The sequence below is a fragment of the Pongo pygmaeus genome, chromosome X, assembly GCF_028885625.2.
Source record: "Pongo pygmaeus isolate AG05252 chromosome X, NHGRI_mPonPyg2-v2.0_pri, whole genome shotgun sequence".
In the NCBI taxonomy this organism is placed as follows: domain Eukaryota; kingdom Metazoa; phylum Chordata; class Mammalia; order Primates; family Hominidae; genus Pongo; species Pongo pygmaeus.
The window spans coordinates 1,974,519-2,000,309 of record NC_072396.2 but is presented as its reverse complement, the minus strand read 5'-3'; the positions used below and the strand labels follow the sequence as shown (position 1 = coordinate 2,000,309).

Below are 25,791 nucleotides of genomic sequence, written 5' to 3'. Positions count from 1 at the left end.
CATGTGGTGTTTGGTTTTTTGTCCTTGCGATAGTTTGCTGAGAATAATGGTTTCCAGTTTCATCCATATCCTTACAAAGGACATGAACTCATCATTTTTTATGGCTACATAGTATTCCATGGTGTCTATGTGCCACATTTTCTTAATCCAGTCTATCGTTGTTGGACATTTAGATTGGTTCCAAGTCTTTGCTATTGTGAATAGTGCTGCTATAAACATACGTGTGCATGTGTCTTTCTAGCAGCATGGTTTATAATCCTTTGGGTATATACCCAGTAATGGGATGGCTGGGTCAAATGGTATTTCTAGTTCTAGATCCCTGAGGAATCGCCACACTGACTTCCACAATAAACCATAGAAACTTATTGTCCTGCAGTTCTCAAGGCTGGAAGTCCCAAGACCAGGGCTGGAAGTCCCAAGACCAGCACGGTCAGATTCTGGTGTAGTCTGTTTTCTAGGTTGTGGATGGCCACTTTCTCCTGTGCCCTCACATGGCGGAAACTGGATGGGGTCTCTTTTATAAGGGTACTAATTCCATTCATTGTGCTCCACCCTCATGACCTAATCATCCCACAAAGGCCCTGCCTCCCAACAGAATCACCGGGGATGTTAGAATTTCAACATAGGAACTTTGGAGGGATACAAACATTCAGTTTATTGCACCCCCTCTAGATGCAAAAGGATTGGGTTTAGATGAGGAGACCCCGGGGGAGAGGGTGCCCATCTGAGAGTATATTTCTAGAACTTCTTATGAACTTGAGCACCTCCATGATCTGTTTACATCTCCCTGGGACCTGAGTAAATCAGAGACAAGATGTAGGGCAGGAGGGGTTCTGAGATTCAGCTTGGAGACTGTGAGATGGTGATGGATGTCAGTGCTTGGTTTTGACCATCCATGCTAGGTGGATATCTGCTGTATCATTAACAACATGACAAACTTTCCAGGACTTTCTGTGTCTCAGACTTCTGCCAATATTTGAGATGACTGGGTCAAAATGATGCTGATTTTTTGAACAGGGAGTGCAATAGGTATTCTCTGAAGGTTGGCTGGATGTGAGCCTAGTGGCTTCAATGATGGTGGAGTAGGATGAAGAGAGACCCTCAAGGCTGAACAAAGATGGGAGGGCTCGCATCCAATACTGGTTATATTTGACCTTCTGTCTCCTCCAGTGCAATGATCTTTTTCATCTTCTTAATGTTTAATTATTAGTTTAATTCTTAATTAAACTAGGAAGGGAAGAAAACACCCCATTTCTTTGTGCTTTTTTCCTCATTGTGGTGGTTTAGGTCATGAAGAGGTCTAGTTGGGCAGGTCATGATGAAGTCTAGTTGTATTAGGTTCTGATGATGTCTGGTTGAGTTAGATCATGCTGAGGTACAGTTTGGCTTGGTCATGATGAAGTCTAGTTGTATTAGATCATGATAACGTCTCCTTTGGTTATGTCATGATGAAGTAGTTGAGTAGAATGTAATGAAGTCTTGTTCAGTTAGATCATGATGACTGGTTGAGTTAGGTCATTATGAGGTATGGTTTGATTAGGTCTTCATGAAGTCTAGTTCAGTAAGAGCATGATGAGATCTAGTTGGATTAGACTTGATGACGTGTGACTTATTTAGGTCATGATGAAATCTTGTTGGCCTAAGTCACTGTGAGATCTAATTGGGTAGGTCATGATGAGGTCTAGTTGAGTTAGGTCCTGATGACATGTAGTTGGGTTAGGTCACATTGAGGTCTATTTGGGTAGGCTGTAATGAGCTCTAGTTGTATTAAGTCATGATGAGGTTTGGTTGTATTAGATCATGGTGAGGTACAGTTTGGCTAGGTCATGATGAAATCTAGTTGTATTAGGTCATAATAATATTTAGTTTGGTTATGTAATGATGAGGTAGTTGAGTAGAATGTAATGAAGTCTTGCTCGATTAGATCGTGATGACTGGTTGAGTTAGGTCATTATGAGGTATGGTTTGATTAAGTCTAGTTCAGTAATAGCATGATGAGATCTGGTTGGATTACACATGATGATATGTGATTTGTTTAAGTCATGAGGAAATCTAGTTGGGCTAAGTCACTATGAGATCTAATTGGGTAGGTCACGATGAGGTCTAGTTGAGTTAGGTCCTGATGACATGTAGTTGGTTAGGTCACATTGAGGTCTACTTGGGTAGGCTGTGATGAGCTCTAGTTGTATTAAGTCATGATGAGATTTGGTTGTATTAGATCATGGTGAGCTACAGTTTGGGTAGGTCATGATGAAGTCTAGTTGGGTTAAGACTCAATGAGTTCTAGTTGGGTTAGGTCACATTGACGTCTAGTTGGGTAGGTCATGATGAGGTCTAGTTGGGTTAGGTCATGATAAGGTCTAGTTGGGTTATGTCATCATGAGGTAGTTGAATAGAACACAATAAAATCTTGTTGGATTAGATCATGATGACAGGTTGAGTTAGATCATGATGATGTGTGCTTTGGTTAGGTCACAGTGAGGTCTAGTTGACTGAGGACCTTGTAGGCACAAAGCAATGAAGACATGTGAGCAAGCTTCTGGTGCATATGCATGGGAGTCTCAAGTGTTACCACTTCATTTAGATGATGTTTACTGAGCATCAGGAGCAGTATATGTCAGCACCAATGTGCCTTTTTTCTTGAGATAAACAGAAAGTAAACACCACATCTGCACCTTACATGTGTCTCCTTTCCCACAGAGCTCCTGATGTCAGTGTTTAATTTTCACTGAGAGTTACAGTTTTGACCCTTCAGGTCAATCCAATCAATTATGCAGTCTTATTTCCCCTGTGTGACTTTGAGGATAATTGGATATATTCTGAGAGAGATATTTTTTCATTTTGTATGGCAGTTTGATTCAAAGTCAATTAATGAAAAAATATCATCGGACACAATGAATTTTATATTAAATACAAAATAAGAGATGGCAATATTTAACTTCAAATTTTTAATTAAAAATTTATTAATATTTAAAGAATAATCAATTACTTGTAAAATAATTCAGATTATAACCTGGGTCCAACTGAAGCACATTAATATTACTAGACACATATATCAGTTGTTCGAATTCCCATCTGTCCACAAGATCTTAGTTCTCATTGTTTCAAAATATTATTTTGGTGGGGGATCATTTTTTCTCATAATGCTCAATGGACTGTCATCTAAGATGTAATTGGGGTGGGTAAACTTTTTCTGTAAAGAGACAGATAATAAACGTGTTCATATGTTTCTCTCATAACTATGAGCTCTGCCCTAGTAGTGAGTAACCACCCATAGGTAATACTTAAAACAACAGGAAAGTCTGTGTTGCAGTAAAACTTTTTTGTACAATATCCAGCTGCAGGCCAGGTTTAGCCGCAGATTGGTGACTCTGGTTTGGGCTCAAAATCTTTTTGTTTAGTAAGAGGAAATTATACTGCTTTTTTCCAATATAAGAAATCTCTTGTACAGTCCTCAGGAACGGTAGATAATGATGAGGTCTAGTTGGGTTATAATGAAGTTTAGTTGGGTTATGATGAAGTCTACTTGGGTTGGTCATGATGAGATCTAGTTGTATTAGGTCCTGATGAGATCTAGTTGGGTAAGGTTCTGATGAGGTCTAGTTGATTGGTCATGATGAGACCTAGTTAGGCTATAATGAGGACAAGTTGGGTTGGTCAGGATGAGATCAAGTTGTATTAGGTCATGACGAGATCTAGTTGGGTCGGGTTATGATGAGATCTGGTTGGTTGGTCATGATGAGATCTAGTTAGGTTATGAAGACGTCCAGTTGGGTTGGTCATGAGGAGAACTACTTGTATTAGGTCTTGATGAGATCTAGTTGGGTTAGGTTATGATGAGGTCTAGTTGGGTTGGTCATGATGAGAACTAGTTGTATTAGGTCATGATGAGATCTAGTTAGGTTAGGCTATGATCAGATCTAGTTGGTTGGTCATGATGAGATCTAGTTAGTTATGATGAGGTCTAGTTAGGTTGGTCATGAGGAGATCTAGTTGTATTAGGTTGTGATGCGATCTAATTGGGTGAGGTTATTATGAGGTCTAGTTGGGTTGGTCATGATGAGATCTGGTTGGGTTAGGTTATGATGAGATCTAGTTGGTTGGTCATGATGAGATCTAGTTAGGTTATGATGAGGTCTAGTTGGGTTGGTTGTGATGAGATCTAGTTGTATTCAGTCATGATGAGATCTAGTTGGGTTAGATTATGATGAGGTTTAGTTGGTTAGGTCATGATGAGGTCTAGTTGGGTTAGGGTATGAGGAGATTTAATTGAGTTAGGTTACGATGAGGTCTAGCTGGGCTGGTCTTTATGAGATCTAGTTGTATTAGGTCATGATGAGATCTAATTGAATTATATTAGGATGGTATCTAGTTGGTTGGTCATGATGAGATCTAGTTGTATTAGGTCATGATGTGATGTAGTTGGGGTAAGTTATGATGAGGTCTAGTTGAGTTTGTCATGATGAGAGCTAGTTGTACTAGATCATGATGAGTTGTAGTTGGGTTAGGTTATGATGAGATCTAGTTGGTTGGTCATGCTGAGATCTAGTTAGGTTATGATGAGGTCTAGATGAGTTGGTCATAATGAAATCTAGTTGTATTAGGTCATGATGAGATCTAGTTGTATTATTAGGTTATGATGAGATCTAGTTGGATTAAGTTATAATGGGATCTGTTTGGTTGGTCACGATGTGATCTAGTTAGGTCGTGATGAGTTCTAGTTGGGTAGGTCGTGATGAGATCTAGTTGTCTCATGTCATGATGAGGTCTAGTTGGGTTAGGTTATGATGAAGTCCAGTTTGGTTAGGTCATGATGAGGTCTAGTGGGATTGGTCATTATAAGAATTAGTTGTATTAGGTCATAATGAAGTCTAGTTTGGGCTAGGCTATGATGAGCTCCGGTAGGTTGTTCATGATGAGATCTACTTGTATTAAGTCATGATGAGATCTAGGTGCGTTAGGTTATGATAAGATCTAGTTCGTTGTCATACTGAGATGTAGTTTGTTTATGATGCAGTCTAGTTGTGTTGCTCATGATGGGATCAAGTTGTATTAGGTCATGATGAGATCTAGGTGCGTTAGGTTTTGATAAGATCTAGTTCATTGTCATAATAAGATGAGTTTGTTTAAGATGCAGTCTAGTTGTGTTGCTCATGATGGGATCTAGTTGTATTAGGTCACGATGAGATCTAGTTGGGTTAGGTTATGATGAGGTCTAGTTGGGTTGGTTATGATGAAATCTTGTTGGATTATGTTATGATGAGATCTAGTTGGTTGGTCATGATGAGATATAATTAGGTCATGATAAGGTCTAGTTGGATTGGTCTTGATGAGATCTAGTTGTATTAGGTCGTGATGAGGTCTAGTTTGGTTAGGTTATGATGAAGTCTAGTTTGGTTAGGTCATGATGAGTTCTAGTTGGGTTAGGGTATGAGGAGATTTACTTGGATAAGGTTGTGATGAGGTCTATTTGGGTTGGTCATGATGAGATTTTGTTAGGTCATGATGAGGACTGATTTTCTTGGCCTTGATGAGATGTAGTTGTATTAGGTCATAATGAAGTCTTGTTGAGTTAGGTTATGATGTAGTTAAGTTGGGTTATGATGAGGTATAGTTGGGTTGGTCATGATGAGAGTTAGTTAGTCATGATGAGGTAGTTGAGGTGGTCATGATGAAATCCAGTCATAGTCAGTCATGATTAGTTCTTGTTGGGCTTGTTTATAATGAGATTTAGCTGTGTCAGGTCATGTTGAGGTCTAGTTGAGTTGGTCATGATGTGATCTAGTTGTATTAGGTCATGATGAGGTCTAGTTTGGTTAGGTTATGAGGTCTAGTGTGGTTGGTTGTGATGAGATTCACTTAAGTTATGATGAGGTGTATTTGTGTTGGTCATAAAGGTATCTGTTTGTATTAGGTCATGCTGAGGTCTATTTGGGCTAAGTTATAATGAGATTTATTTGGGTTAGGTCATGATGAGGTCTAGTTGGGTTAGGGTATAATCAGATCTATTTGGGTTAGGTTATGATGAGGTGTATTTTGGTTGGTCCTAATGAGATTTAGTTGGGTTAGAGTATGATGAGGTGTAGTTGCGTTGGTCATCATAAAATCTAGTTTTGTAGGTCACAGGAAGTCTAGTTGGGTTAGGTTATCTAAATTGCAGCTGTCTTTTAAAAGTGACTTTGTGCCACATATACTTTGTATTGTCCATGAACAGGACATGTGATACATGTAAAATATTTAAAGTTGTATTTAATTATCTATTTACTTATTTTAATAGACAAAAACAAGTTACATGTTTTTATGGTGTACAAAATGTGGTTTTGATATATGTTTCCATCTGGAATGCCAATTCAAGCTAATTCACATATCCATTACCTTACATGTCTCTTTTTGTGTGTGTTTTTGGAAACACTTAAAATCTACTCTCTTTGCAATTTTCAAATATTAATTATAGTCACGTGACTAATTATAGTCAAGTTCAAGACTATAAGTCACTAATTTAGTCACCTTGAGTACAATAGATCTCTTGAACTTACTTCTGTCAAACTGACATTTGGTGTCATTTGACCAAAATCTCACCAACCCACCCCACTAGCACCTGGTAATCACCATAATTCTTTTTCTTTTCTTTCTTTCTTTTTTTTGAGATGGAGTCTCGCTCTTTCGCCAGGCTGGAGTGCAGTGGTGCAATCTCGGCTCACTGCAACCTCCACCTCCCGGGTTCAAGTGATTCTCCTGCCTCAGCCTCCTGAGTAGCTGGGACTACAGGTGCATGCCAACACACCTGGCTAATTTTTGTATCTTTAGTAGAGACAGGGTTTTGCCAGGTTGGCCAGGATGGTCTTGATCTCTTGACCTTGTGAACCACCTGCCTCGGCCTCCCAAAGTGCTGGAATTACAGGCGTGAGCTACCACACCCAGCCAATAATCATCATAATACTTTTTCTTGTGAGTTTAACTTCTGGAGACTCTACATATGGGTGAGATCATGTGGGATTTGGTTTTATGTGGCTTATTTTACTTAACATGCTGTGCTCCTGGTTGATCCATGTTGTATCACAGGACAGAGTCCCCTTCTTTTCAAAGACTGAATGGTATTCCATGGTGTAGATAGCCCACATTTTCTTTATCTACCCATCCTTAGATGGACACTTAGGTTGGTTTCATATCTTGGCCCTTGTGAATCAGGCTGCAACGAACATGGGAGTGTAGATATCTCTATAAGGGGCTGATTTCATTTCCTTTGGATCTATACGGAGGAGTGAGATTGCTAGATCCTATGGTAGGCATATTGATCATTTTTTGAGGAACTCTTAAAAAAAAAAAGGCCACCCCTTTAGACACACCTTAAAATCCAACCTTTCTGGTCAAAGACATTTGAAAAAAATGATGATGACAACATCAAACTATAGTCTCCTGTCCAGTGCACATTCACTTCCTAAGATGTGAAAGAAACCAGGCCGGGTGCAGTGGCTCATGCCTGTCATCCCAGCACTTTGGGAGGCAAAGGCAAATGGGTCACCTGAGGTCAGGAGTTCAAGACCAGCCTGGCCAACATAGTGAAACCCCATCTTCACTGTTTTCCATAATGGCTATACCAATCTCCATTGCACATATAACACGCAACGCCCCCCCTCACCCCCCCAAATACAGAGGATGAAGCAGAAGGCAGATGCACTGTGTTTGGGACTCGTGTGGTGTTTCTACATATGCAGTAGTTGCTCAGTAAATGTAGGAACCACTCCAGCAAATGCATATGAGGTCAAATGTCCCACGTCCAGTTCCTTAAAGAAGCTCCCTCCAGATCTGAGGAGACAATTGCTGAAGGTGACGTTGGCCAAAGAAGATATTGCACATGCCAGCCCACCTTCTCCATCCCTTCAGTGTGGTGCTTCTGTCCTATGCCAGTGTTGACTGTGCCACCATGGAAAATGGCCTGCCCATGAAGGTGGTCTTCCCAAATAGTCACTTCACCTGGCTTTTTTTTGATGCTCCCAGCTTTTTCTGGCCACTTTTGTCTTTTGTGGGAAGGTGGAGGCTCCCATCTTACTTCGTCCTAGCTTCCGGCATGTTTCCCTTTGTTGTTGTTGTTGTTTTTTTTCTTTTTGAGACGGAGTCTCACTCTGTCGCCCAGGCTGGAGTGCAGTGGTGCAATCTCAACTCACTGCAACCTCTGCCTGCTGGGTTCAAGCGATTCTTCTGCCTTAGCCTCCAGAGTAGCTGAGATTACAGGTGCCTGCTACCATGTCCGGCTAACTTTTTTTTTTTTTTTGGGACAGAGTTGGGCTCTGTCGCCCAGGCTGGAGTGCAGTGGTGTGATCTCAGTTCATGGCAACCTCTGCTTCCCGGGTCCTGGTTCAAGCGATTCTCCTGCCTCCGCTTCTCTAGTAGCTGAGATTACAGGCACGCATCACCATGCCCATCTAATTTTTGTTTTTAGTAGAGATGTGGTTTCCCCATGTTGGCCAGGCTGGTCTTGAACCCCTGACCTCGTGATCTGCTTGCCTTGGCTTCCCAAATCCCAAAGGACTGAGATTACAGGCGTGAGCCACCGCACCCGGCCGCACTCTTTGATCTTGAGATGGCTGATACGGCAGAGCAGCCCAGCAGTGGATGACTACTTAGATTTAAAAAGTTCATGGGATTTCATAAATAAGCTCATTAATGTACAAGGCCCCAGTGTAAAGGTTACCTTGACTTTGAATTTTTTTATCCTTTCTTTTTTTGTTTTGTGTTTGATGCATAGGACATTTATAGATGGAATATACATTTCAGGCTATTTCTTCCTCTCCCTCCCGTCAAAACCCACCTCCCTGAAATGCCTGCTGCCTCCTCAGTGCCAAAGGACTGTCAAAGCAAAAATGTAATAATGGTATCATGTTCTGTTTCTTTAAGGAAGTCAAAGGTGCAAATTACCTTTGCAGCTTCAGTCTTCTGATGTCTGCAACTTTGAATTCCTTCCAGGAAGTGACAATTTAGATATTCCTTTTACTCTGCCCCAAAGGATGGACTTTGCACTATTTATCTTAGCCGTAAGACATTTCCAACTTCATAAGTTTCACTGCTTCTCCTCTCTTATATATTTTTTCTTATATATTTTTTCACTCCTTGCTGAAAACATTTTCATTGTTTTTTGAAAAGTGCATTCTAATAGTTAATTTGGGAGCCCATGACCTTAATACAGAAGAAAGAATACCGAATACAATGATAGGATATCAAACAGCATGGTCTCTTCCTTGTATTAGAGTGTGTAAATTCAGTGCACTGTGTTGACTCAGCATTCAGGAATGCTAAAGAGAGGGATTACTTGGAAATGTATTTTCATGGAGACCCGGGGATGGTGCTGTACTACAGAACACCTCACTGACTCGGGCTGGGTGCAGGTAGGATGGAGATAGACAAGCCCCATCCCCTTGGCACCTGCTCTTTGCAGATCAGCTGTGTGAAGCTGGTGTCCTGATCCTCCCTTCCAGCTCTCCGGGCACGCAAGAGGTTCTTGTTCAAGCCTGTGCACTTCACCTGCTAGTTCTCATCTCCCTTCTCTCAACACTTTTTCCATGACCCTCCCTGAAAGGGAGTTTTGGGCTTGGCTCACCCTGGAAAGCAGCTAATCCCACATGTTGCCAACAGGTTAATGAGGGATGAGGCTGAAGGAGGAAGAATTTACCAAACTCCTTTCCCCTAAAGAGCCGCCTCTTCAGAAACACCTTAAAATCCAACCTCCCGGATCAAAGACATTTGAAAAAATGATGAAGACAACATCAACCTATAGTCTCCTGTTCAACACACGTTCACTTCCTAAGACATTAAAGAAACCAGGCTGGGCGTGGTGGCTCATGCCTGTCATCCCAGCACTGTGGAGGCTGAGGCGGGCGGATCACCTGAGATCAGGAGTTCAAGAACAGCCTTGCCAACATGGTGAAACTCCGTCTCTACTAAAGATACAAAAAAATTAGCTGGGCATAGTGGCCGTCACCTCTAATCCCAGCTACCCGGGAGGCTGAGGCAGGAGAATCACTTGAATCGGAGAGGTGGAGGTTGCAGTGAGCTGAGATCGCACCACTGCACTCCAGCCTGGGCAACAGAGCAAGATTCTATCTCAAAAACAAAAAAACAAAAAAACAAAAAAACCTAATTAATGTTCTTTCACCCTGGATTTCCTAGTCTTTATTTTAGCTGTAACAAGCAAAACACCTCTTTCCATCCTTCTAAAGGCACGTTCCTGAAACTTCACTTGGAGAGTTTTACGGAGCTGCAGAGAGAGGAATAAGAAATCCGGAGCACACAGCCAACTAACACAGGAACAGAAAACCAAAGACTGCATGTTCTCCTTCATAAGTGGAAGCTGAACAATGAGAACACATGGACACAGGGAGGGGAACAGCACACACCAGGGCCTGTCGGCGGGTTGAGGGGTTAGGGCAGGGACAGCATTAGGAGAAATACCTAATGTAGATGACGGGTTGATGGGTGCAGCAAACCACCATTGCACGTGTACACCTGTGTAACCAACCTGCACATTCCACACATGTACCCCAGAACTTGAATTTAAAAAAAGAAAAAGAAATCCTGAGCACGCAGTAGGAACCGCAGTCAGTGATCACGTGCATCGCGCAGTCTGTGTGTGCACACTGGGATGTTTCTAGCATAGAAGCTCTTTCGAAAATTCGTTTCCATCCTGACATTTTAATGCACATTTTTTATGCTTATGCTCTTCTCAGCTCTCACTTGCAAATTACGCCAGCAGGTGCCCCGGGTCCCTGTCATTATTGAAAAGTAATATGTCAAATGCTTTTGTACTTTTTGACAATGCAGGTTAAAGAAAATGGCTCTTAAATGGATAGCTTTAGTCTGCCCAAATGGCTGTCAAGTTAAACGCTACGATAAAGGGAAAGTCCATCAAAGGCACATTTCAGATTTGTGTTATACTTCTCTTAAAACCTCTTTTTTTTGCAGTTAATAGTTTCTGGATGATCCTACAAGTCACCGTATTTTTTTTTTCTTTTTCCTTTTAGCTGGAAATAATGACAGCAAAGCCAAACAAGTTGTAAGCAAAATAAAAGAAGAAACCTTGAACGACAAAGGTACCGAGAGATACTCCAATGACTTTTTTTTGTTTTTTTCCTTGGAACAGGTCATTTGCGTGGTTCATGGCTGAGCTTCAGTCACGTGCCAGGTGGCATTTGGGAGAGATGGCTCTGATTTTTGCACTCTTGGGGATTTCTGGCCCCATCGTAGAGCAGGAAATGGTCAAGGCAAGGTGAAGATAGCATCACTCAGTTCTGACATCTGCTAGGAAAGGCGTGCAGATGTGCTGGTAGCTTGCACTCTTACTCAAATGTGTGTTCCCCAGGGATCAGGAGCCATTGTCCTTTCTTGTTGACCTCCAGGGCACATGCCAGGAGGTGCCTCTGCTGGTTGGGAGTTCTTGACTTAAGATAAATCAGGCCGGGCGTGGTGGCTCATGCCTGTAATCCCAGCACTTTAGGAGGCTGAGGTGGGTGGATCACGAGGTCAGGAGTTAGAGACCAGCCTGGCCAACATGGTGAAACCCCATCTCTACTAAAAATACAAAAATTAGCCAGGCATGGTGGCATGTGCCTCTAATCCCAATGACTCGGGAGGCTGAGGCAGGAGAATCGCTTGAAGCTGGGATTGCCTGGGAGACAGAGCAAGACTCCGTCTCAAAAAAAAAAAAAAAAAAAAAGAAAGAAAGAAAAAAAGATAACTCAAACAGGAATATGCTTGCCCTTAAGATTTTCAACCAGGTGCTAGACCAGATTCTGGTGTGCTCTTTCTGTCTGTTCACACTGAGGAAGGTGTGCACACAACTTTCTAATATCCTTCCAGATTCTCAATGCTCTGTCCTTTTATTTATTTATTATTTTATTTTTAATTTGTATACAGGTAGGGAGTGCAAGTACAGTTTTGTTACATGGATGAATGGCGTAGTGGTGAGGTCTGGGCTTTTAGTATAGCTAACACCTGAATCACGTACATTGTACCCGAGAGGTAATTTCTCATCCCTTGCTCCTCTTCCACCTCCCACCCTTCTGAGTCTCCAGTTTCTGTTATTCCACTCTCTCCATGTGGACACATTATTTAGCTCCCGCTTAGAAGCAAGAATGTAGGTGGTCTGTTAGGGTGGTGGGAAAAATTGTAGAAAGATGCAAACCTTCTTGGAGGCCGGAAGGTTTTACAAAAGCTTCTGAATAAGATTTGGCTGAAGGCAGCCAGATTCTCTTATCCAGTGCCTGAAAGCTTAGGTTGGATAACAAGGGGATGGAAAGAAACTGATCTAGATAAGTTAGTTTACTTAGGCCTCAGAATCTGGCCCTTAATCATCCACACACAGAACTACTCTCTCCCTCTCTCTGGGTTGTGGGGGACGACCACATGAATTGCCCACGAATGTGTTGACTCAAGGCCTTTGTCATTAAATCTATACTAAATAAAGACCTGCAGTGCCAGCTTGTCAAACCCGTGGCTGCTGACTCTTTACAACACCCTCCTCAGTGTCTGTGAGCGGCCCCATCCCCTAGCCCACTCTTTCACTGGAAACCTGTGGCTGAGTGCATTTGTTCATCCATCGTTCAGCCAGAGTCTGTGGGTCGGACCCAGCAAGTTGGACTTGACATAAGAACAATGGATTACAGGTGTGAGCCACCATGCCCAGCCTGATTTATCTTAAGTCAAGAACTCCCAACCAGCAGAAGCACCTCCTGGCATGTGCCCTGGAGGTCAACAAGAAAGGACAATGGCTCCTGATCCCTGGGGAACACGCATTTGAGTACGAGTGCAAGCTACCAGCACATCTACATGCCTTTCCTAGCAGATGTCAGAGCTGAGTGATGCTATCTTCACCTTGCCTTGACCATTTCCTGCTCTACGATGGGGCCAGAAATCCCCAAAAGAAGAGTGCAAAATTCAGTTTCTGAGTTGTTTCCCTTAGGGTAATGGCCTCCAGTTCCATCCGTGTTGCTGCAGGAGACAGGATTTCCTCCCTTTTCAAGGGTGTGTAGTATTCCATCGGGTATAGATATGTATTTTCTTTATCTTTTCATTTGTTGTTGGACACCTAAGTTGTTTCCCTATCTTGTCTCCTGTGAATAATGCTGCAGTGCGCATAGGATTGCAGGCGTCTCTTTGATACACTGATTTCATTTGCTTTGAGTCTATGCCTAGTAGTGGAATTGCTGAATTATGTGGTGCTTTTATTTTTAATGATTTGAGGAACTTCTGTACTGTTTTTCATAGTGGCTGTACTAACTGACATTCCCACCAATGGTGTACAAGGGCCCCCTTTTCTCTACACCCTCCCCAACACTTGGAATCAATTATAGAAATCATCATTCTGGCCGGCACGGTGGCGCGCACCTGTCATCCCAGCACTTTGGGAGGCCGAGGCGGGTGGATCATGAGGTCAGGAGTTCAAGACCAGCCTGGCCAAGATGGTGAAACCCCGTCTCTACTAAAAATTAGCCGGGCGTGGTGGTGGGCACCTGTAACCCCAGCTACTCAGGAGGCTGAGGCAGGAGAATCGCTTGAACCCGGAAGGCGGAGGTTGCAGTGAGCCGAGATCATACCATTACACTCCAGCCTGGGCGACAGAGCAAGACTCTGTCTCAAAGAAAAAAAAAAACAAACAGAAACAAAAACACCCTTCTGACAATATCCATTTTAGCTGGTGTGAGATGATAGTTCATAGTGGTTTTCATTTGCATTTCCCTGATATTAGTGATGTTGAGTATCTTTGTTTATTTTTTTGTTTGTTTTTGAGACGGAGTCTCGCTCTGTCACCTAGGCTGGAGTGCAGTGGCGCAATCTTGGCTCACTGCAACCTCAGGCTCCCAGGTTCAAGTGATTCTTCTGCCTCAGCCTCCTGAGTAGCTGAGATTACAGGCATTCGCAACCATGCCTAGCTAATTTTTGTATTTTTAATAGAGACGGGGTTTCACCATGTTGGCCAGGCTGGTCTTGAACTCCTGACCTTGTGATCCGTTCGCCTCAGCCTCCCAAAGTGCTGGGATTACAGGCGTGAGCCACTGCACCCGGCCGACTACCTTTTCCTATAAGCACCTTTTCATATACCTGTTGGCCATCCAAGTGCTAAGTGCTTTTCTCAGCCATGTTTAGGCGTGGTACCTTATTATTATTATTTTTTTTAAATGCACATCCCTTCCTTGGCTGTTTGAATTTGAGATGGTGTTTTGAGAATTCCCCCAAGTGGGGGATGGGTGTATTTTGATTCTTTGTTTCTTTGTTTGTTTTTTGATACAGGGTCTCCTCTGTTGCCCATGCTGGAGTACAGTGGTGTTATCTCGGCTCACTGCAACCTCCGCCTCCCAGGTCCAAGTGTTTCCCCTGCCTCATCCTCCCCAGTAGCTGGGAATCCAGGTGTGCAGCACCACACCCAGCTAATTTTTGTAGAGTTGGGGGTTCGCCTTGTTGCCCAGGCTCATCTTGAACTCCTGGGCTCAAGTGGTCCATTCACCTCGGCCTCCTAAAGTGCTGGGATTACAGGCGTGAGCCACTGTGCCTGGCCTATTTTGATGATGATGATGATGATTATTATTATTATTTTGAGGCGGAGTCTCACTCTATCACCCAGGCTGGAGTGCAGCGACGTGATCTCGGCTCACTGCAACCTCTGCGGCCCGGGTTCAAGCGATTCTCCTGCCTCAGCCTCCCGAGTAGCTGGGATTACAGGTGCCCGCCACCACGCCCGGCTAATTTTTAGTAGAGACGGGGTTTCACCATCTTGGCCAGGCTGGTCTTGAACTCCTGACCTCATGATCCATCCGCCTCGGCCTCCCAAAGTGCTGAGATGACCGGCGTGAGCCACCGTGCCCGGCCTTGATTCTATTTAAAAAGCGATGAGCGTGAAATTAACGCTACAGAGAGCTGAGCCTGGTCACTGCCTATGGCCCGATCTCCTCCTTGCTACCCTAAGCTGCTGTGGAACACCTTGTGCTTCCCTCTGCCAAGGGCTGGGGTGTGTTGAAATTTCATAGCCAGCATTGCAGCATCCCTGTGATTTTCAGGAACACACACCCGTAGGGGCTCCCCCTCAGCCAGAGCCAAGCCCAGTGTACAATGTCACAGAGTGGCAGCAGCCTGGCCAGATCTTTTCTCCTCATTGGGATCTCCCTTGGGGCAAAAGGATTGGTTTCTGTGTAGTGGGATAATTAAGGAATTAGAGAGACCGAGGGGTTGAAGAGGAATTATTTAATTGTTTATTTGTACCGACCCCGTTGGATTAACATTTAAAGGACTGAGTTTTGAACAAAGAGTTTGGTTATTTTTTAAGTATTTTGTGGGGCGGGGGGAGATCTGTGTAGGGGGAAGTACATTATAGAAATGAGAAACAAAGACAGTTGTTTAATTGACACATGCATATTATTTTTTATTTTTAAGGAACAATATGTTTTATGATTTGAGATTATTTGCCTAGTGACTTTGTAGCTGTACAGCTAGAGAAACAGAGTTTTTATAATGCTTGGGAAAGGGAGAGATAAGGCTTATTAGCCACAGAAAAACAGGCAGTTAATTTTTAAAGGACTTCAGCTCTTTCTCTTCCTCAGGGAGAATTGGGTTTTCTTACTTACAACTGAGTTTTTGCTTACATATTTTTTAATTTTTTAAAATTCCTGCTTCCTCTGTGACAGTGGATCCTATTCCCTGCCACCTTGGCCCTTCCTCGTTTGCAGCAGGTTTTCAAAGGAGTGGCATTTTCTAACACAATGAATCCAAAAGTGCCTTCTCCGGACCTGTCACATCAGCATTTCCGGGGAGTACACAAGAAATGCAAGTTCCCAGGGCCCACCTGTGAATCGGGGCCTCTGGGGGTGGGGGTGGGGCCCTGGAATCTGCATTCTTATGAGGCCGTTACAGGATCCCCACGCACCTTCAAGTGGTAGACTTGCTGCTGTCCTAAAGGCATTCAACCATCAATCCGGAGCCCAAAGAGAAGTTTCTGGAAACTGACAAGTGAGGCATTCTTTTCTCATGACTTTTTACTTTTAATCTGAAGGGCTTAAAAACTATATAAAGAATAGTTCCAGCTTCATCCATGTCCCTACAAAGGACGTGAACTCATCATTTTTTATGGCTGCATAGTATTCCATGGTGTCTATGTGCCACATTTTCTTAATCCAGTGTATCATTGTTGGACATTTGGGTTGGTTCCAAGTCTTTGCTATTGTGAATAGTGCCACAATAAACATACGTGTGCATGTGTCTTTATAGCAGCATGATTTATAATCCTTTGGGTATATACACCGCATGTTCTCACTCATAGGTGGGAATTGAACAACGAGAAGACAGGGACACAGGAAGGGGAACATCACACACCGGGGCCTGTTGTGGGGTGGGGGGATGGGGGAGGGATAGCATTAGGAGATATACTTAATGTAAATGACAAGTTAATGGGTGCAGCACACCAACATGGCACATGTATACATATGTAACTAACCTGCACATTATGCATATGTACCCTAAAACTTAAAGTATAATAAAAAAAAGAATAGTTCCCCAAAATTCACATATGTGATCCACCTAACCAAAATGACAGCCAAGAAACAATGATTTATAATCACCAACTTAATTTTATTAGATTCTGAAAATGTTTCAGATTTAGACAACATGAATTTTGACCAATAACTTTTTTTTTTTTTTGAGGCAGAGTTTCACTCTTGTTGCCCACGCTAGAATGCAGTGGTGTGATCTCGGCTCACTGCAACCTCCGCCTCCTGGGTTCAAGCGATTCTCCTGCCTCGGCCTCCCAAGTAACTGGGATTACAGACCCACCACCAGGCCCAGCTAATTTTTTATATTTTTAGTAGAGACAGAGTTTCACCGTGTTAGCCAGGCTTGTCTCAAACTCTTGACCTCAGATCATCCACCCACCTGGGCCTCCCAAATTGCTGGGATTACAGGCGTGAACCACTGCGTCCGACCACAATAACAAATCGTTGCTGTTTTCTTGGAAAAGTTTGTGTAGAATATTCGATCATCAGTTCTTTAAAGTGCAATGTTTTGTGGACAAGTAGCATGATGAACACATGATTTGTCCACACCATTAAAAAATTTTAGTTTACTTATGGCATATCAATACCGATGGCCTTTAAGTCAATCTTACAGAAAAGAAGAAAAGAATTGTTTGCGCTGTCTGTGGCTGTTTAAAAGGTTTACCATCTTGTAAGATGGGGTGTGTGGTGGAGATGGTTAATGGGCACAAAAATATACTTTAGATAGAATGAGTAAGATCTTGTATTTGATAGCACAAAAAGCTGACTACACTCAACAACACTTCATGGTCCATTTAAAAATAACTAAAAGTGGCTGGACATGGTGGCTTACCCCTGAATCCCAGCACTTTGGGAAGCCAAGGCAGGTGGATGACTTGAGGTCGGGAGTTCGCGACCAGCCTGGCCAACATGGTGAAACCCCGTCTCTACTAAAAACACAAAAATTAGCCGGGCATGGTGGTGCACACCTGTAGTCCCAGCTACTTGTGAGGCTGAAGCAGGAGAATTGCTTGAACCTGGGAGGTGGAGGTTGCCGTGAGCCAAGATCGTGCCACTGCGCTCCAGCCTGGGCGACAGTGCAAGACTCTGTCTCCAAAACAAGCAAACAAACAAACAAACGAATTAATGTTCTTTCACCCCGAATTTCCTAGTCTTTATTTTAGCTGTAACATCCCTTGTAGGCAAAACATCTCTTACAACCTGGGAGGCGGAGGTTGCTGTGAGCTGAGATCGTGCCACTGCACTCCAACCTGGACTACAGAGACTCCATCTCAAAAAAAAAAAAAAAATAGAAACTAACTAAAGGTTTAATTAGAATGTTAGTGACACAAACAAGTGATGAATACTCGAGGGGACAGATTCCCTGTTTGCCCTGATGTGAGTATTACACATTGCATGCCTGTATCAAAATACCTCATTATCCCTTAAATATATATACCTACTATGTATGCATGCAATTTTTTTTTTTAAAAGAAAAAAGTTTAAAATCTGAACAGGTTTTGACATCCATCAGTGGTGGCCCTGGTATGTCCACTGCTGGGGGACTCTCTAGTCCTCAATAGATGATGCTGAGGCCCAGCTGGGTGGGGACATTTCGGCTGTGGCCGTTGAGCCTTTACCTCGAGTGAGTCTGCCTTCAGGCTCAGGAGCCCCCAGAGCCATGGTCCAGGCACACGGCAGGGTCTGCCCTCTGCCTGTGAGTGGGATCTGCTGCCCACAACATCTTATGGATGACCACAGCTCCTACAGGCATCCGCTTCCCTGCTCACACCTGAGCAGGTGAGACCTGGGCACACCTCCACCAAACCCGTACGAACCTTGCTCTAAATTGTGCTTCTCTCTGGACTGGCCTGCACCTGCTGGAACTCTCATTCTTGTCCCCACAACCCCCAGTTGCCCAGCGAGGGACAGAGGGAGCTGAATGTGCTGTTTCGTTCTTGCTCTGCTGGAATCCCTGCATTGGGTAACCGCGGTTCAGCCATGTGGATTTATTTTTAAGCAAGTCAGCACACGTCCTGACTCCAGGAGCACAGATTGCTGTGGAGTGTCAGTCACACAATTATTTCGACATGCTGGGAGCCTCTCTAGCCTGCTTTCCCCTCCTGCCTTTTCTGCTCTCAATTCTCTCTCCTTAGTTCTTCGGTTAATACTCTGGCCTGCGTACTTTGTTGTACTTTCTGTCTTTGAAGTCATGCTCCGCTGAGATCCCACGCTGGGCAGGGCATGGGAAGCTACGTGCCCACAGAAGGATGGCTAATTGAGCTCTCGGAATTATAAATGCGCGATTGTTTTCAGGAATCTGGGTGAGATGGCTCATTTCCCAAGCTAGGGATTTTCCAGGGAAGCGTTTTCGCTCCTTATCATCATTTAGCCATGGTGCCCACACCTTTGTGGCTCCTGCGTAATTATCTGCTGATGAAAGCTGTCTTACTTAGAACAAATAGTCTCATTCACTTACCGCAACTCCTCCAAATATAAATAAATCAAACCCCAGCAGCTCAATGAAAGCAAACACAGAAAGGCATAGCCGTGTTCAAATGAACTCAGATGGGGAGAGGTAACCAGTTAAACAGTCTTAAAAGCACAGAAAGAATGGTGGAACCCCCGTAATCCTAAATCCTAAGAGACATCAGACTAGACATGTGCTGTGTGTCCTCTTTGGAAGGTGCATGGTGTCCTCATTTTCTATAATGATTGTGTAACTTTAATCACCAACAGCATCTTCTGATTCATTTAGCTTCCTGGCTAGGCGCGATGGCTCACGCCTGTCATCCCAGCTCTTTGGGAGGCCTAGGCGGGCAGATAGCTCGAGGTCAGGAGTTCGAGACCAGCCTGGCCAACACGGTGAAACCCCATCTCTACTAAAAATACAAAAATTAGCCAGGTATGGTGGCGGGTGCCTGTAATTCCAGCTACTCAGGAGGCTGAGGCAGGAGAATGGCTTGAACCCGGGAGGCGGAGGTTTGCGGTGAGCCGAGATCATGCCACTACACTCCAGCCTGGGCGACAGAGAGAAGCTTCATCTAAAAAAAAAAAAAGCTTCCCAAATATTATTCTTCCAGTAGCGTGTGCTGTCTTCATCAGAAGAGGGACTAGCTGTTTGGTTCATGTGCTTCTACTCAGTTATTAGATCAAGTTTGTTTTCAACAAAAGAAATCACTGGTCAATGCCTTCTGCGATTGATGGGTGTCAAGAAGGTAAATTTTGCACGCCACTTTGGGAGGCACTTCTACTTTGAAAATAGATCTTTGTGAACCATCATTTTGGCCCATCCAATGACCTATAAAATAATTTATCATGAAAACAGAATACTGTGAAATCAGGATGAAGCTTGATAACAGGTCATCAATGTAATTTAGTAGATTGAAAACACAAGGGTCAGTGAAGTGTAGGATGAATGCTTGTTGTCAGTAAGAGAGCTCTTTGTGACCCGTTCCACGTGCAAGAGATGAGGGTTGTTGTTTTGGGAATACCCACCCTCCTCATCACCTGTCCCCGCTAAAGTCAGAGCTTTGTGAGGGCAGACATGGATTCTGTGCACAGGTATCTTCTGAGTTTCTGATTCAGTGCCTGAAACACAGTGGCTTTCCAGACAATCTACCTCAGTGCCTGTTTTACAGGCTCACCTGTGACACATGAGTGGGACATATGTTATTCATGATGACATACAAGAGTCTCTGCATAGGCGTCTACTGGTCTTCATCATCAAACAGAATGAGAACTCCAAGTTGGGAGGCAGACATATCTTGGGGCAAGAAGATGTGTAGCATTTTTCTTCTACCTGTAGACTTTCGGATTGGGTAGAAGGATTGTTAAGGAGCTTGCGAAACTTGGAAAAAGGATGATGTGAGTGCTGATGGCACGGAATTCTCCCCACACCCCTGGGTATCCATTTTTCACGTACAGAATTCTTGGGACATGATTTTAGGGCATAGACTCCTTGAGACATCACGTCTGTGCTGAAGTTGGAATCACAGCACTTCATGTGAATGTGTTAACCAACGATTAATTATGTTTATTCCCAAGAGAAGTTTTAACCAGATTGTGGATGTGTATTCTGGTTCAGCATATATTAAAAATTACCTTTGTGTTTTTTATTTTGTTTGTTTTATTGTTTTGGAGACAAGGTCTTGCTCTGTCACCCAGGTTGGAGTGCAGTGGTGTGATCATAGCTCACTGCAGCCTCAAACTCCCGGGCACAAGCTGTCTTCCTACCTCAGCCTCCCGAGTAGCTGGGACTAGCAGCATGCACCACTACACATGGCTAATTTTGTTTTTTAAATTTTTTCTAGAGATCGGGTCTCATTACATTGCCCAGGCTGGTCTCAAATTCCTGGCCTCAAGCGATCTTCCCACCTTCCAAAGTGCTGGGATTACAGGTGTAAGACACCAAGCTCAGCCCTACGTTTTTTTTTTGTTTTTTTTGTTTTTGCTTTTTGTTTGTTTGTTTGTTTTGAGACGGAGTCTTGCGCTGTTGCCCAGGCTGGAGTTCAGTGGTGCAATCTTGGCTCACTGCAACCTCCGACTCCCTGGTTCAAGCCATTCTCCTGCCTCAGCCTCCTAAGGAGCTGGGATTACAGGCATGCACCACGACACCCAGCTAATTTTTTGTATTTTTAGTAGAGACAGGGTTTCACTGTGTTAGCCAGGATGGTCTCGATCTCCTGACTTTGTGATCTGCCTGCCTTGGCCTCCCGAAGTGCTGGATTACAGGCATGAGCTACCACGCCCGGCCTGTGTGTTTTTTTTTTTTTTTAAACATAAAATGGCCCTTATTGACCGTTTTCCTTTTCATAGTGAGTCCTTTTGTTTCTTTCATGTTTTCGAGAAGTGTCCCGAGTCAGGCTGTAGACAGGCATATGCGTAGATAAACAGATAGACTCATGCGTTCCTGTTGGTAATTTTTCCTTGAGGTCACTGTATGTGTTCTCATGCGTGGCCATAGATGTCCCACACTCTCTGAAAGTTTAATTTGTCCTCTCAGGTCTCACTGTGTTCCTTCTCTTCAGGGTTCTTCATATCTCAGGGCGGTAAGGCTTAATTTTAACCTTCCAAATCACTATGGCCGAGGCAGGCAGATCACGAGATCAGGAGATCGAGACCATCCTGGCTAACATGGTGAAACCCCATCTCTACTAAAAATACAAAAAATTAGCCAGGTGTGGTGGTGGGCACCTGTAGTCCCAGCTACTCGGGAGGCTTAGGTGGGACAATGGCGTGAACCCAGGAGGCGGAGCTTGCTGTGAGCCGAGATCACACCACTGCACTCCAGCCTGGGCAACAGAGTGAGACACCGTCTCCAAATAAATAAATAAATAAATAAATAAATAAATAAAAATACAAAAATTAGCCAGGCATGGTGGCGGTGCCTGTAATCCCAGCTACTCAGGAGGCTCAGGCAGGAGAATCGCTTGAACCTGGGAGGTGGAGTTTTCAGTGCGCACCACTGCACTTCAGCCTAGGTGACACAGCGAGAGTCCATCTCAAAAAAAAAAAAAAAAAGGAATATGCATTTAACGTTTCTTTGTGTCTTTTCGTGGCTTGATAGAGCCCAGTATATGTTTTCACTAAGGAGCAAAACTGCCTTTCCATGAGCCTTTAAATACGTAAGAATAAGCACATCCACACATGGGCCTCACAGATAGTCGGTGCGTTTGAAGAAATGATGGTGCGTTGTAGTTCCCAGCCTCTTTGTTTTGGTCTCCAACTCCCGGCCGCAGGCGATCCTCCTACCTGAGCCTCCCAAAGTACTGGGATGACAGGCACAGTGAGCCACCATGCCCAGCTATTTTTTTGAAAATTAGTCTCATATTTCCCTAGTATTTAGGGTTAGGGCTAGAGTTAGGTAGAGGTTAGAGGTGCTCTGACAAGTGTTTACCAAGTCTTGGAGCCCACCTCTGGCCAAATCACCGCCTGCAGTTGGAAGCAAGGATGTTTCTGAGATGAGTCATACTGACATATTTTGCTTTTGAATGCCCGGTTGCCCTGATCCATTCAGAGATACTTCTGCAGCACCATGAGATCCTTAATCCCTGCCCCTGTTCACCTACAAAGGTCTGCAAGCGAGCCCCCTTCCACAACTCGTCTCTTTGTGTAATCCTTCTCCAGACCCTGAATATATCAGCCTGTTGGCATATGTATCTTATGTGTGTGTGTGTGCGCACGCTCTGAGGATATTGGCACTTTTTAATCTTCTTCCATTAGAAGACAAGGCTGAGGGTTTCCCCTTGCCTCCAACTTGCCGGCACACCTGGGGCATGTTTAATAAGTAATTGTGTATGATCTGCTTTGCAAATGCGCCACTTCACATTTTTCCATCCTGCCCGTAACGAGGACTGGGGTTGTTTTACAAGTTAATTACCCAAAAGATTATCGAGTGGGTTTAGAGGCACAAATTCTATGTGCTATTTAACAGACAAGAAATAATGAATGTTGTTAAAATGGGGAAAAAAAATGGCTCTGCCAGCGGAGGGAGTTATCTGTACCCTGCCTGGCTGTGTTACTGTTTTTTTGTTTTTTTTTTTGTCTGTGAATGAGAACCGAGGTAGAGAAACAAGGCGAGTTTTCTCATTGCTCTTCTCCCACCAGAGCACAGGTGGCACGTGTGAAAATAACTATTCACAGTTCCTTTCCCACCGTGTCTCAAGAGGGGTGAATGCCAGGGTCGGGCGCGGTGGCTCACGCCTGGAATCCCAGCACTTTGGGAGGCCGAGGCAGGAAGATTGCTTGAGGCCAGGAGTTTGACAGCAGTCAGGGTGGCGTAGCAAGACTCTGTCTCTACAAAATATTAACAAATCACTCTGGCTTGGTGGGGTGCACTGTGGTCCCAGCTACTCGGGAGGCAGAGGCAGGAGAATCACTTGAACCCAGGAGGCTGAGGTTGCGATGAGCCGAGATCGTGGTATTGCACTCCGGCCTGGGCAACAAGAGTGAAACTCCATCTCAAAAAAAAAAAAAAAAAAAAGGAGACACAGACACAGATAAGGCCATGTGGAGACAGAGACTGAGAGACTGGAGTGTTGCAGCCATCAACTTAGGGATGCCTGCAGCCACCAGGAGCTGGAAGAGGCAGGAAGGATCCTCCCCTAGAGTCTTCAGAAAGTATCAGACACCTTTGGGTGGCCAAGGCGGGTGGATTGCTTGAGGCCAGGAGTTCGAGACCAGCCTGGCCAATATGGTGAAACCTCATCTCTACTAAAACTACAAAAATTAGCCAGGCATGGTGGCGGGAGCCTGTAATCCCAGTACCTCGGGAGGCTGAGGCTGGAGAATTGCTTGAACCCGGGAGGCTGAGGTTGCAGTGAGCCGAGATATTGCCACTGCACTCCAGCCTGGGAGACAGAGCATGATTCTGTCTCAAAAAAAAAGAAAAAAAGAAAAAGAAAGCATCAAACACAATTGCAATGGGTTGAACGCTGATCTCCAAAAGATCTGTCCGTGTCCTAGCCCCCAGAACCTGTGAACAGGACCTTATTTGGAAATACGGTCTTTGCAGATATAATTAGTTAAGGATCTCAAGATGAGATCATTCTGGATTAGGGTGAGTCTTAAATCCAATGACAGCTGTCCTTGTAAGAGACAGAAGAGGAGACACAGACACAGAGGAGAAGGCCTCGTGGAGATGGAGGCAGAGACTGGAGTGATGCGGCCACAAGCCCAGGGACGCCTGGAGCCCCCAGAAACTGGGAGAGGCAGGGAGGCCCCTTCCTCAGAGCCCCCAGAGGGAGCACGGTCCTGAGACACCCGATCTCAGACTTTTGGTCTCCAGAGCTGGGAGAGGATGAATTCCTGTTGAATTAAGTTCCCCACGTGTGGTCATTTGTCACAGCAGCCTCGGGAGACGAATAGAGACATAGATGGGGCAGGAATTGGATATCTAGTTGCATTGCTGATAGAGGCATACTATAGCCGTGTGACATGGTGTGACATCAGCACACTGTGTCCTGACCCCAGGTCATGGGACAAGAACTTGGCGAGACATAGTCACCCCCTGGCTCATCAGGGAAATGCATGGCTTGTGGTAAGGTGACCCTGAACATGTATGTGTGTGTCACTCTGAAGTGTTGGCCTCAGACTCTGCCTCCAAATTCCAAGTTCCCTGGGGGTTCTGCTGGAGGTAGACACGCTCCCATCCATGCCTTCCTTGGAGTCACGGGAACATCCTTTACTCAGTCCTCTCTGGCCACCGATGGGGCATGACAGGAGGCGCTACATGTTTCCAAGCATCCAGGGTTCCAGATGCATGGAAATTCTGCCTGCATCCTCTCTATGGGAAAAAGGGAGGTCTGCCAGGAGTGGGACCCCCAGTGAGAAAGTAAACTCAAAACAGAAATGAAAGGTTTCCAGACACAGTACAAGCCCCCTTTGTGGTGCGCACAGGGACTTACGTAACTCGGCCCCTCCATCCCCTGGCTGGCCCCAATGGCCGAGGTGTGTTGGGTGCTGATCTGTGACAACCTCCTGCTTCACACGGGCAGGGAGGGGTTCTGGAAAGAGTGCAGGTGGGCTGGAGAGCTGTGCTCCCTGCAGCAGGTGAGTGTGAGTCCTGAACAGACTCATTCCAAGGAAACAGGTGCAGGAAACAACACAGGTCTTGGAGGAATCAGGGTTGAGCCAGCCCTGTGACCTCGGGCTGTCCTTGGCCCCAGTGACGGCTTATCTTTACCTGGAACTTCACCTCTTATCATCACCTGTAACGCTGACCACTCGTCCTCACCTAGGACTCCAACCTCCCTCCATCACCTGTAACTCTGACCACTGTTCCTCACCTAGGACTCCAACCTCCCTCCATCACCTGTAACTCTGACCACTCGTCCTCACCTAGGACTCCAACCTCCCTCCATCACCTGTAACTCTGACCACTCGTCCTCACCTAGGACTCCAACCTCCCTCCATCACCTGTAATGCTAACCAGTCATTGTCACCTGGAAGTCCAACCTCTCATCACTACCTGGAACTCCAACTCCAACTCTTTTTTTTTTTTTTTTTTAATGAGACGGAGTCTCAGCGTGTTGCCCAGGCTGGAGTGCAGTGGCACAATCTCGGCTCACCGCAACTTCCACCTCCCGGGTTCATGCCATTCTCCCGCCTCAGCCTCCCAAGTAGCTGGGACTACAGGCACGTGCCACCACACCCAGCTAATTTTTGTATTTTTAGTAGAGACGGGGTTTCACCATGTTGGCGAGGATGGTCTCGATCTCTTGACCTCGTGATCTGCCTGCCTTAGCCTCCCAAAGTGCTGGGATTACAGGCGTGAGCCACT

General features: G+C 44.6%; 1 protein-coding gene across 1 annotated transcript in view; it reads left to right on the top strand.

The window, feature by feature from the left end:
* Positions 1-25,791, top strand: part of DHRSX (dehydrogenase/reductase X-linked) — a 275,434-nt gene that overhangs the window by 71,803 nt on the left and 177,840 nt on the right. The window contains exon 3 of the mRNA XM_054471345.2: positions 11,016-11,084. Within this exon, the coding sequence (XP_054327320.1) occupies positions 11,016-11,084 (69 nt within the window). The remainder of the gene's footprint in view (positions 1-11,015; positions 11,085-25,791) is intronic.